At 52.1% G+C, this 12,722-nt stretch overlaps 2 protein-coding genes across 3 annotated transcripts in view; one reads left to right on the top strand and one right to left on the bottom strand.

Annotated features, from left to right (window-relative positions):
* Nucleotides 1-12,722, bottom strand: part of SMYD4 (SET and MYND domain containing 4) — a 69,178-nt gene that overhangs the window by 9,720 nt on the left and 46,736 nt on the right. The gene's annotated exons all lie outside the window — the stretch shown is intronic.
* On the top strand, nucleotides 467-11,354 carry SERPINF1 (serpin family F member 1). The gene is made up of 8 exons (XM_060646928.2): nucleotides 467-598; nucleotides 4,515-4,603; nucleotides 6,129-6,327; nucleotides 6,986-7,141; nucleotides 7,550-7,753; nucleotides 8,822-8,964; nucleotides 10,318-10,528; nucleotides 10,967-11,354. Exons 2-8 carry the CDS (start codon nucleotides 4,523-4,525, stop codon nucleotides 11,224-11,226), a joined length of 1,254 nt encoding a protein of 417 aa, XP_060502911.1. The 5' UTR covers nucleotides 467-598; nucleotides 4,515-4,522; the 3' UTR covers nucleotides 11,227-11,354.

Genomic DNA, 12,722 nt, shown 5'->3' with positions numbered 1-12,722 from the left:
TGCCCTTTCGGATCTTTAGAAATCACAGAATTCCAGGGCTGAAAAAGCAGAGACATCCCAGTTCCATTTCTCCATTTTTCAGCCAAGGCAAGGCAGGAGCTGGGAGAGTTGTCTTGCCCCAAATCCCAGCTAGTGCCAGAGCCAAGGACCAGGAAAAACCTAGAGTCCTAGCACTGGGCAGGGTTGTTTGTTTTTTTTTTTTCCCCTCTCTGCTCCAGCCTGCCTCCCGGGCCTCCACCTGCAAGTCTCTTCCTTCCTCAGGCCTGTCTCCCACCAGAGTTGGCCAGGGTGCCCTCTGGGGGTGGGACCGCAGGCAGGAGGAAGGCCAGGGTCCCAGAGGACGGTCTGGTGGAGTCGGTGTGGGAATGTGTGTGTGCGTGTTGGGGGTGTGTGGTGGAAGGGCAGCAGTGGGTTAAAGTTAACACCAGGCAGTGATGCAATCACAGAATCCAAACTGAGTGCAGGTCGCTTTAAGAAAGGAGTAGCTGTAATCTGAAGCTTGCTGGGCGCTGGGTCGGGAGGCGGCTGCAATAGCTCTTGTGCTTGCTGGAGCCCCTCGGTGTGCAGAGGCTGGCACGGAGCTGCGGTGCACCCACAGGTAAAGCAGCTCCCTGGCTGGTGCGAGTGTCAGGGGAAGACTGGAGAGGCTCCCCGGGGTTGAGACAGGCAGGGAGCAGAAAAGAGGGGTGCGAGGGAGAGGAGGTGGGGAGCCAAGAGCTCCTGCAGCTTGGGCACCGGGGTGAGAGGATAAGAGAGGGCAGAGGGGGTTGGGGGCAGAAGGCCAGGGCCCAGTTATCCCCAAACCCTACTGCACCACTGGAAGAAGAGGCTGGAAAGACTTTTGAATGAAGTGGGTGGGAAGCAATGGAGGAGGGCGGTAGTGGGAAGAAACAGGGCTCAGCTGCTGGGCCGGGTCTGAGCAGCACCTCCAAGGGGCTCCGCAGACCTAAGGGAAGGAGGCTGTCCCGGAGCACTGCTTCCCTCAGGGTATTTACGAGGCAGCCCCCCCACCCCCACCCCCTCCAGCCCAGCCTTGGCTTGGGCTCAGCTCCCTGCTGCTTTTTCAAAATCAATTGGTGCCGATTTCAGAGGCAACTTCCTACACTGCCAAGCAGCTGACCTGTTGAGCCCTACAGAAGACTGGGACGAGGGACGGCTGGGTCCTTCTATCCAGTCGCCATCCTTCCTCTTTGGCCAAATTAGCTTCCAGTAAAGGCTGGGATGGGAGACCAGTGGGGCTTTGGCCTCTCGCAAACAATGACCACTCTTTAGTCCAGCCAGCGTATGGGGTCTGGAGAGATTGGCTGCCCGCATCCTTTCTGCTCCCTGGGGTACACCACAGCAAGGAGCGGGTCTGGGCCAAACAAAAGCCGCAGGCTTCCCAGAAATCCCATCACAGTCTGGCCCATGCCTGTCACCAGGAGTTCAGGGTGGGAGGGGAAGGGGGCCAGACATTTCTGCTTCTAGGGCTGGCCCTTCTGGGGCGTGGGGAGGTGAAACTCATGGGCACTGTGGGCTCACTCATTCAGGCTCCCAGGCTTCAGAAGGAAGGCTTCCCGGGGACTGGCAGGGTCCCCATGGGTGGAATGGGCCTGGAGGGGACCCTCGGAACCTCTCTCCCAGGAGAGAGGGTGGTGCCCTTCCCTGTGCTGCCCAGGAGGTCCACTGCCATGTGGCTTTAGGCTGTGTGGTGCTGGAAGGAGGAGGGATGGTGTTTGTCTCACAGCTGGATTTAATCTGAAACACATGTATTGGCTCAAATTTATCCTCCCAGCTTGAAGGCAAGATCACAAAATCCCAGTTCCTTGTGTCTCTTGATTTGAGTAAATGTGGCAGCAAGGAAGGCCTGACCTTGGCCCAACGGGGAGCGTATCTACCTCCTCCCCATGCCCTCCCCTTCCTGGTATGACAGGAGTCTGGCTTGGATACTGCCCTTTGGACAGGATGGCATCATTGTCCCTGTGCCCCTGGCCAGGCAGCGGCTGCCTGCCCTCAGCCCACAGAACAATCACCTTGGAGAGGGCAGTGAGTGGGCTCAGAGGGCCCCCCAACCCCACGCAGACTCTTTCTCCCTGCTCTCTCAGTGCCCTTGTAGGGGGCTCTCCATAATCTCTCCTCTTCCCTCATCCCCAGGGCTTGAGATAGAAGATTCAGAGGTGCCATTAATAGTACATGTCCCAGCGACTGGCTCTGGGCCAGCTGGGGACCCATGTGCCTTTCACTGCCAGGGTCCCTCACTTCTCTTCAGCCCACCCACATGGGGACAGTGATCACATGACTCCGGGGCTTAGGCTGACTCTGTAGGGACTCCTGTGGGGAAGGTCTGACCTTCAAGTGCATTTGAACTGTAAACTTAGCTTCCTTAGACACTATGCCAGGATGCCCCCCACCTCCCCCGGCCAGAGGGACTAGAGCTAACGGCTTATCCTTTAGCCTTGCTGCCTGTGAATCTCCTGGAATTTTGGGTCTCTGATAAACCAGTCTGCTGAGGCTCAGGCGAGAAGGCTTTGCCAGCTCTGGGGTGGGGCTGGCGGGTGGAGAGAGCAGCTGTGAGCCTGGATGGTGTTAAAGGTTTCAATCTGGTACCACGGAAAGCTTTTCCTGTTGCCTCAACGGAAGATTTCTCCCTGAGCGCCAGCCGCAGCTGTATAGGAGGGCAGCTGGCTGAGAACGAGGGTCTGTGGGGCTCACCCTGGGACGCAGCTCCCTATCAGAGTTTGGGAAGACAGCCAGGCTCGCTCCCACCCGCAGTCCAGCCATGAGCTGGGCAGACTCTGGAGGCGGCGTCTTTCATTGCTTTTCATCTCTACGGTGTTGTCTGGTGGATTATCTGGCTTGATTCTAAGGACTTTGGCCAAAAATCACACACCGCACTCCCGACTTTCCTATTTGTTCTGAGAAGTCAGGAAAGTATGTGTGTTGTGCGTGTGGGAGGGTATTTCTGGGTATATGAGAGGATGACAAGGAAAGTGCTCAAGACCCTTGGCCTGTGCGTGTGTCAGGGAGGTGAGGGGCAGGGAAGGCAGATTATAAATGGTTGACTTGGCAGTGTGGACAGAGGGAGGTCACAGACCAACCAAAGGTCCTAGCTTCTGAGGCCTTCCCCCACTTTTTATTTTTTATTAAAATTTTTTTTTAATGTTTATTTATTTTTGAGAGAGAGACCCAGACAGAGAGTGCAAGGGGAAGGGACAGAGAGAGAGGGAGACACAGAATCTGAAGCAAGCTCCAGACTCCGAGCGGTCGGCACAGAGCCCGACGCAGGGCTTGAAACCGTAAACGGTGAGATCATGACCTGAGCTGAAGTCAGACACCTAACCAACTGAGCCACCCAGGCGCCCCCCTTCTCCCACTTTTTAAAGAGGGCCTCTTAGAAGATCCTACCCGTGAAGCCCCCTTAGCTGCCTTCCGCCCCTCCCACCCCACACCCAGACTCCCAGGGGTGAGCTCACGGATGCAGCAAGTGCAGGAGGGTGAGGGATGGTGGCACGCATACAGCTCTGGACCCAGATTTCCCGTTTCCCTCATGGTCCAGGGGCCAGAGAGAGTGGGTCCAGGGGAGGCCACTGCTGGGGAGGTGAATGGACTTGGGGGGCCCTACTAAGAAACCGGTTGTTTAACCTGAAGCAAAGAAAGCCCTGAGGGTGTAAGAGCTATTTTTGAGCTGGTGGCTGGAAGAGGACCTGTCTCCCTAGGATGGAGGGGCACCCTGGAGTTCCAGGTGTAGGGAGACCCACTTCAGCTCAGGGATTGCTGGAGAGCTCACCTGCCTTTGCCCTGTTCAGGTCTATGGAGACATTATCCAATTTAATCATCATCACAATAGGTAAGAACTATTTGATCTCCATTTCACAAGAGAAGACACTGTGACTTAGAGAGGTGTTAAGACAAACTGAGATTTGTACCCAGCTGTCTGACCCTAGGGCCAGTGCTCCTAACTAGGAGACTAAGAGCTCTCAACAGAGAACTGGGAAGGGAATGAGTCCCTTATGCGGCCACGGGTTCTAGACCAGAGGAATTCAAGGGGAGAGTCTGAGAACTTCCCTGGGGAAAGCAGGGGCTCAACCAGATGCCTCCATTCTCTGTATTCTGTCATTCTACATATGGGACCTCGGTTCTGCTCCCTTCTGACATTACCCCAAATCCTATGTAATGAGCTGGCCGGGTGCCTCCAGGGAAATGCCTTGCTGTGCATTTGTGCTAAGCCATATCCACACAGAGGGGCCCACGACTCGATCTCCATGGCCCTGGAGCTTTGGGTCCAAAGGTAGGTCTCCTGACACAGCGGAGGAAAGCGCAGGTTCACCCTGGGACAGTAGGTAGGCCGTGAGGCAGGTGGAGGAGAGGGGAGGTGATGAGAGGGAGGGACCGTCAGGTTGAGGGGCCACTTCCAGCCTGGGGAAGTCAGAGGCGAGGTGGCTGGTCCTATCGAGCTCCTGGTCCCTGTCCAGGGTGGCTGGTGGAGCAGGGCAGTGGGTGAGGGAAACAGCTCACCGCCCCTTGCTTTCTTGCAGGCCCCGGGATGCAGGCCCTCATGCTACTCCTCTGGGCTGGAGCCCTCCTCGGGCCAGGCAGCTGCCAGGACAACGCGGGCAGCCTGGAGGTCAGTGGGGGTGGGGTGAGGTGGGGACGTCAGCAATCCCAGCCCCTCCTTAGCAGGCAGCATGGGAGACGGGACAGACACCCAGGTTCTAGGCCAGGCTCTGGCCTTTACATATAGACATCAGCAAAACAGACAGAAAGCATCTTGCCCTGCCTTTCAGAGAACCTAGCGGAGACAGAAATAAGATCCCAGAAGGCGAAAGGTGAAGGCAGTCTAACAAACCCCAGGGACCAGGGTGGTCCCTTTGGTGAAGGCCTTTTCTCGTTACCTTGTGGGACTGTGGGTCTCACTGACTGGGTGAGTTCCTGGATATTTGTGCAGATACCGACCAGGGTGCGGCAGAGATATGAGTGTGGAAGGCCTGAGACTGCAAAGGCAGATGCTGAGAAGCTAATACTGCGTGACAGTGAGGGACCAGGGCTGCACGGGCATAATGACCGAAGCCCTGGACTTCATTGTGAGTTCTGAGTTTGAGTTCTGGCTCTACCTCTCATTTAGCCTGGTTACCTTGTTCGTTCGTTTGTTCTTTCTTTCTCTCTAAAAATTTTTTTTAATATTTATTTGTTTTTGGGAGACAGAATGCAAGCAGGGGAGGGGCAGAGAGAGAGGGAGACACAGAATCCAAAGCAGGCTCCAAGCTCTGAGCTGTCGGCACAGAGCCCGACGTGGGGCTCGAACCCGTGAAGCACGGCATCATGACCTCACTGAAATCAGACGCTTAACCCACTGAGCCTCCCAGGTGCCCCTAGCTTGGTTACCTTAGACAAGTCACTGTCACCTGAGTCTGTCTCTTTCTTATTGATAAAGTGGGTTTAAAAACACCTACCCTTACAGGGCCATTGTGGTCAGTCACTCACTTTCTACCTACTGAATACCTGCTCTGTAGGGGCTGGGGATGGGCGGAAACATCAAAGACTCAGTTCTTGCCTTCAAGGCACTGGGTCTTTTGAGGCATGGAATACATCAATAAGCAAGAAATAAAGTACCTCAAATGAAAAGAACTAGCACAGAGCCCAGTACATGGTAGGTGGTTCATATGTAAGTGGTAGCTGACTCTGTAAAAAGTTCAGAAAACCAAAAAGCGCCTTCACTTTGGGGCAACGAGGGAAAGTCTGTGGTGGAGGAGATGATATGTGATCAAGGCCGTGAAAGGCAAGGAGGGTCCAGGTAGAGACCTGGGAGCAGTAAGCAAGGGGGGACAGACAGGTAGCTTTTGCTCTGGCCTGAGAACAGAGTTCCTTGGAAGGCAGGAGGCTCTTCTTTCTCTCTTTTTTAAAATTATTATAGGCCTGAGGCTCACAGGTCACCAGTGTTTATATGTGGTCAACTGATTTCCATTTGGCGCTGTCTGTCCCCAGCAGAGAGCTCCTGCATGATCAGGGAGCACAGACACATTCCAAAATTAGGCTACATGAACGGTCCTCAGGCGGGATGGCTGTAAGGGGCCAGAATGACAATCCCACTCAAAGCAACGAGACCAGTCATCCACGGCTCATCTCTAATGGCCCTTTTTACTCAAATCCAGGACTCCCCAGCTCCTGACACCACAGGGGTGCCGGTGGAGGAGGAGGACCCCTTCTTCAAGGTCCCCGTGAACAAGCTGGCAGCGGCCATCTCCAACTTCGGCTATGATCTGTACCGCGTGAGGTCCAGCCTGAGCCCCACTGCCAATGTGCTGCTGTCTCCACTCAGCGTGGCCACTGCTCTCTCTGCCCTCTCACTGGGTGAGTTCTCAGACGCAGACGGCCCCAGAATCCTCTGCGTGTACATGCCTAAGTCCTAGAGACTCTTCCCCTCAGGAAGGGGCGAAGAGGTGCTTGAGAGACTGGCCCCGCTGGGGTCCCCTGCATGTGCACGTACAATCTCTTCCTCGCTCCCCGGAGGCTCTGAGCACTGCTGACTCAGGGGTGAGGCCTCGGGACCACTCATAGACAGGGTGACTTCAACACTCATTCATTCCTTCAAGAAGCTTCTGCATACCAGCCGTCCGGCTAGATTATGGGGGTTCAACTGCACACAAGCAGGCGTGGTCTCTGCCCGCCCTCGGCTCGCAGCTGAGTTCATATTAGCTGAGCTAATGAGTCTCTATTAGCTAAGACTAATAAACAGGTAACCACAAAACGTTCTGGTAACAGCTGTGATGGAGATGCACAGGGGCTTGTACCCCTCAGTCCTACCCTTATTGCGCTCTCTAGGCCTGATGACCTTAGCCTGCATTAGAAAAAAACATTTTTCTTCCATTGCCTTCAAATTTCTTGCCAGTCTAAGATGTTTCCAGTATGAGCAGTAAAAGACTAGAGTGTGGTGGCCTGTCCTGGGATCTGGCCTGATCTGGGCCCCGGTGGGCAGTTAGTGAGGCTCCCACCCATGTCTCTCTGGCAGGAGCAGAACAGAGGACAGAATCCACCATTCACCGGGCTCTCTACTATGACCTGATCAGCAACCCGGACATCCACGGCACCTATAAGGAGCTCCTTGCTGCCGTCACTGCCCCCCAGAAGAACTTCAAGAGTGCTTCCCGGATCATCTTTGAGAGGAGTGAGTCACCTTGCTAGCTAGGGATGCCCGAGGAATATGGAGCTCTCTCCTCCACATGGGGGCTTCATTCTAAACACCAGATCACATCTGCTGAGCCTGGGCCTGGCACTGGTGGGCAGGAAGGGGCCCGTGAGCTCAAAGAGGATCAGAAAGAGGAAGTGGCCTGAGGGAGACAGCGGGAGGGTTGGGGGAGGGCGGTAACGCAAAGAGAAATGGCAATGAGAGAAATTCGTTGTTCCCTGTCCAGCGCCTGGGGAAGCTGGCACAAAGTCCCGGCAAGTCACGGGAAGTCACTAGGCAGGAAGTCGGGGCCTGCTGAGTGGTAAACCAGAACCTGAGCCTGGCATGCTCTCAAACAGCGGATGCCGGTTAGCTCTCAGAGCACATTCTCTCTCCATGTCTCCCCAGAGCTGCGGATAAAATCCAGCTTTGTCGCGCCACTGGAAAAGTCCTACGGCACCAGGCCCAGAATCCTGACCGGCAACTCTCGCTTGGACCTTCAGGAAGTTAACAACTGGGTGCAGGCCCAGATGAAAGGGAAAATTGCTAGGTCCACACGGGAGATACCCAGTGAAATCAGCATTCTCCTTCTCGGTGTGGCTTACTTCAAGGGTGAGGGCTCCTCCACCTCTCGTTTGGCCAAGGGTGGATGGTGGGTGTCCGAGGGGCTGGGGAAGGGCGGGACGTCAGAGATGGAGCTCAGCATGAACCCAGAGGCGAACAGCCAGAGGATGACCCGGGAAACACCCTTGCCTGAGAGCTCTGTGCTCGTCACCTAATCCCAGGCAAATGTGGGGAGTGCCTACAAAGCGAAGAGGCTTATGCAGAAAGACGAGCCCAGACAAGAGAGCGCTACCACTCTTGTGCCTGTTTGGGGCGGGCACCGTTAGATTTGGGCTGGAGTCACAGGAGGGTCAAAGCCCAGCTCGGCCTTTCCCAGCTGCAGAGCCCTGCGCAGGCCTCACAGCCTTCCCGGGCCTATTCCCTCACCTCTAACATGCGATGACACACGTCAGAGGCCCTCTGTCTGTATCGTCTCCTATCTTCACATCGACCAGTGCACTGTGCCCAGGACACGGCAAGTATTCGACAAACCGTTGTTCGCCATGCGAGGCTGGCCCCATTCAGATAAGACTTGGGTGGGATTTGGACAACCTCCGATGCTTTACAACCAACTCTCAGGCGGTAGCAACAGTGGACCCCTAACCTTGAGAAAAACCCTCCTTGAAGCACTGATCTCCAGAAGGTCACGTCAGACTAAGGGAGCTTGGTTATCACATCGCTGTACTGGCAAGTGCCTTCACCCCTCTGGGCTTCGGCGCTTTTTCAGATGTGAGGGGGTGATGCTGAGGTCCCTTACAGCTCTGACCTCCTTCGATGCTGTCTCCCAGACACCTCACTGCAGAAGTAGATACCAGTTTACTTTTCCCCCTGGGCTATCACAGGAGGATATTATTGTATAATCCAGACCATCAAATCACTAAAATCAATGTATTTCCTTCCTCCTGAGTCTATATACGGAAGGTGTTCAGATCCTAGACATATTGTGGCCCAGCCTGCACATTCTGGAGCGGTTGCTTTAGCCAGGCAGCTTCCCACAATATGCTTTGGTCTCACACCATGGTCCCAATGCCTGTCTGGTCTCCCGGGGCTCAGGGCACCCCATTTGTCTCATTCCAGGGCAGTGGGTAACAAAGTTTGACCCCAGAAAGACTTCCCTTGAAGATTTCCATTTGGATGAGGAGAGGACCGTGAGAGTCCCCATGATGTCAGACCCCAAGGCCATTTTACGCTACGGCTTGGACTCTGATCTCAGTTGCAAGGTCTGTAGGGGGTAGGGTGAGTGGTGGGTGCCGGGGGGACGGAGACAGGCAGGATGGTATAGTGGAAATAAGATGACCTTTGAGATGTGATAGCTGTCTAAATTCTGTGGGACTTTCAGCAAGTCAACAGCTTCTCTGAGCCTTTCTTCTTAAAATGAAGAAGGACAGGTATTGAAACTTATCCTCTCAGGGTTTGTTGTAAGGTTGAATAGATAATGGGAGGGCCGCCTGGCTGACTCAGTAGGTAAAGCTGTCGACTCTTGATCTCAGGGTCGTGAGTTGAGCCTCACGTTGGGCATGGAGTCTACTTTAAAAAAAAAAAAAAAAAAAAAGAGAAGATAATGTGAAATGGGCCAAGAGTGGACAACTCAAATGTTGGTGTTTTCTTGTCTTTTTCCTCCCATCTTCCTCTCTCTTTCTCCTTTCCTCTCTTTGGGGAGATCTTTTATTTCTAGAATTCAAAGCAAAACTTTAAAAAACTGTCACAAACTCAGGCGCCTGGGTGGCTCAGTTGGTTAAGTGCCCCACTTCAGCTCAGGTCATGATCTTGCACCCTGTTGAGTTTGAGCCCCGCATCGAGCTCTGTGCTGACGGCTCAGAGCCTGGAGCCTGCTTCAGATTCTCTCCCTCTACCCCTTCCGTGCTCTCTCTCTCTCTCTCAAAAGTAACTAAACATTAAAAAATTAAAAAACAAACTGCCACAAACTCTGAATTGCTGGCATTCTAAATCTTTCACATATACCAGACATCTTTTAATTCTAAATCAGTAGTTCTTAAACCTTTTTCTTTGGGTATCTGACAGAACGCCCAAAACACTGGAGAGAAAAGCCACGTATACCCATGCACGCATTTCTGTATGTGGTTTCAGGGGCTGTTAGGACTCCTGATGCTGTTTGTCCCATGGACCTTAGGTTCACAACCTCTGCTCAAAAGACTCATTTTATTACTGCTTCTGTGTTGCTGTGCTCAACGCCCCACCTTCTAGTCCAGGGCTCTGTACATAACAGATGATCAGTAACTATTGGCAGACAATCCTCAGGAGAAAATACGGACCTGGGATTCAATCCTAGCTCCTTAGAACCACAGGAGAAAATTCTTTCAGCACATAACTTTAGTTGGTATTAGGCTGAGGTAAGAAAAGACAAGAGTCTACTCTTTGGAAGGAACCAGAGTAGATATCTTGCTGCCAGAAAGCAGTGGCCTAGAGGGACAGTTGTTAAATAGATTAGGGGCCGGGGAAGGCATGGCCAGGGACCCAAACAGGAGAGGAGAAGGCAGCCTGGAGTGTGTGTCTAGCCCTGGGCTCTTGGGCTCCAAAGCACTAACCCCTGTGCTCCTTCTCTGTTGTTGCAGATTGCCCAGCTGCCCTTGACCGGCAGCATGAGCATCATCTTTTTCCTGCCTTTGAAAGTAACCCAGAACCTGACCATGATAGAAGAGAGCCTCACCTCCGAATTCATTCATGACATAGACCGAGAGCTGAAGACTATTCAAGCCGTCCTGACCATCCCCAAGCTGAAGCTGAGTTATGAAGGCGAAGTCACTAAGTCCCTGCAGGAGATGAGTATGTCTGCAAGACCCCCTTGCTCTTGGGGTGCATGGGGTTGAGCCTTGGAGCCTTCCACCTTGATAAGCAGAACTCAAGGGCTCCATGGCCCTTGAGTAGGGAAGCCAGGGATGACTGGGGAAGACTGAACTGCCTTCCTTATCAGACACATTCCTCAGCCCCAGAAGCATGCATCTTTTAATAGAACACTGCGTCTCAAGACAGGTCTGTTGAGCTGGTTTCTAATCTTAAACTCGCTTGCTGTGTGCTCTTGGGCAAGTCACTTACTCCCTACCCAGCCCAGAGGTCTGTGTACATACCTCACAGAATGTCCAAAGCGGTACTCCCAGCTTGCCTGCCTTCTTGAGAATCAGGACTTAAGAATCAGGAGCATATTCTTCCTCGGGGTGTTGGGTAAGGCAGGGTTTTAACGGAAATCTCTCTCAATCTCTGCAGAACTACAATCCTTGTTTGATTCGCCAGACTTTACCAAGATCACAGGCAAACCTATTAAACTTACTCAAGTGGAACATCGAGGTGGCTTCGAGTGGAATGAGGATGGGGCCAGCACTGCCCCCAGCACAGGGCTCCAGCCTGCCCGCCTCACCTTTCCCCTGGACTATCACCTTAACCAACCTTTCATTTTCGTACTGAGAGACACAGACACAGGGGCCCTTCTCTTCATAGGCAAAATTCTGGACCCCAGGGGCATTTAATGCTCCAGTTTCAAGTTCAAATATCCCAGAAGAAGAAAAGCCTAGGGGGTGGCTGATTACATATTACACGAAGGCTGCCCCTATCATGTTTCAATGTATACTTTGCAATAAACGTGCTTTATCCTTAACTATTGTTGCCCTGTTCCTCCTATTTTGAGCTATGTTAAGTTTAATATTAAGATAAATAGCCCTTTAGTAATTTTCTGGTACTATAGTTATAGCCTGGGTCTGTCTAAACTCTGCAGAAAGTCACCATTAAAAAAAATTTTTTTTTTAATGTTTACTTATTTTTGAGAGAAAGAGAGAGCAAGCAAGCAGGGGAGGTGCAGAGAGAGAGGGAGACACAGAATCCAAAGAGGCTCCAGGCTCTGAGCTGTCAACACAGAGCCCAATGCAGGGCTCAAACCCATGAATCATGAGATCATGACCTGAGCCAAAGTCGAACGCCTAACTGACTGGGCCACCCAGGCGCCCCAGAAGTCACAGTTTATAAGAGTATAACTTATACTCAGTGGGGCATGCTCTTAAATAAACCAAACTTTAGGTTTTAATGCAAGCACAGATAGTCCCCAGTCAAGCTAGTATCACCTGACAACACAGGATAACACAGACAGATAAGGGAGGTAATTTGTAACTTCAGGAAATATTTCATAAAGCATTTAAAGAGAGCTCCCAAGTACACCTAAAATGGGACCTGATATGTGAAAAATTCTAAATGTATTCTTTTTCGGGGAGTATGTCTATTTTACACAGTATAACAGGACCTTTTTTTAGGAACATGAGACATGTCAAGTGTTTGGAACAGAATACAGAACTGTCCTCAGGACTAAATTTTCAAGAAGAAAAATTTATCTCTATGAAACAAACAAACAAACAACAACAAAAACCTAACTGGCCACTGTCTTGCCACAGTGAATTAGTAGAAAGAATTTGGATAAATGAGATTCTGCCCGACCTTCATTCAAATGTTTGAATGCAAACTGTGTTCTAAACACTCAGTTTCCTGGGGTGCCTGGGTGGCTCAATTAGTTAAGTGTCCAACTTCAGCTTAGGTCACGATCTCATGGTTCATGAGTTCAAGACCTGCATCGGGCTCTGTGCTGACAGCTCAGAGGCTGGAGCCTGCTTCAGATTCTGTGTCTCCCTCTCTCTCTGACTCTTGCCCACTCATGTTCTGTCTCTCTCTCTCTCTAAAATAAATAAACATTAAAAAAATTAAAAAAAAATTTAAACACTCAGCTTCCTGAAAAGCTACTGCCAGACATCTTCAGGGCTAATCGTTTCCTGATTATAATGCTGAGGCAAGCAATGGACACTTCCTGGTCATGGCCAGGGTGGGCAAGCTCTCAAAGCACTGTGGACCTGACATTCTTTTCCACTAACTCATCGAAACCACTTGGTCACCGATGGTGCTAGATAGCAACCAGGGCTCAGAACAGAGTCTCCTAGCCTCCCGAACAGGATGGAATCTAGACTATTGCTACCTATCCAGGTAG

The sequence above is a fragment of the Panthera onca genome, chromosome E1 (assembly GCF_046562875.1).
Source record: "Panthera onca isolate mPanOnc1 chromosome E1, mPanOnc1 haplotype 2, whole genome shotgun sequence".
In the NCBI taxonomy this organism is placed as follows: Eukaryota; Metazoa; Chordata; class Mammalia; order Carnivora; family Felidae; genus Panthera; species Panthera onca.
The sequence above is the reverse complement of the archived record's forward strand: the minus strand, read 5'-3'. Positions and strand labels throughout refer to the sequence as shown.

Bases quoted from the DNA above. Each gene is read 5' to 3' on its own strand.
- SERPINF1 (XM_060646928.2), top strand. From the start codon at position 4,523: ATGCAGGCCCTCATGCTACTCCTCTGGGCTGGAGCCCTCCTCGGGCCA. The intron at 6,328-6,985 runs GTGAGTTCTCAG...TCTCTCTGGCAG, and splicing joins TCTCTCTGCCCTCTCACTGG to GAGCAGAACAGAGGACAGAA. The intron at 8,965-10,317 runs GTCTGTAGGGGG...CTGTTGTTGCAG, and splicing joins ACTCTGATCTCAGTTGCAAG to ATTGCCCAGCTGCCCTTGAC.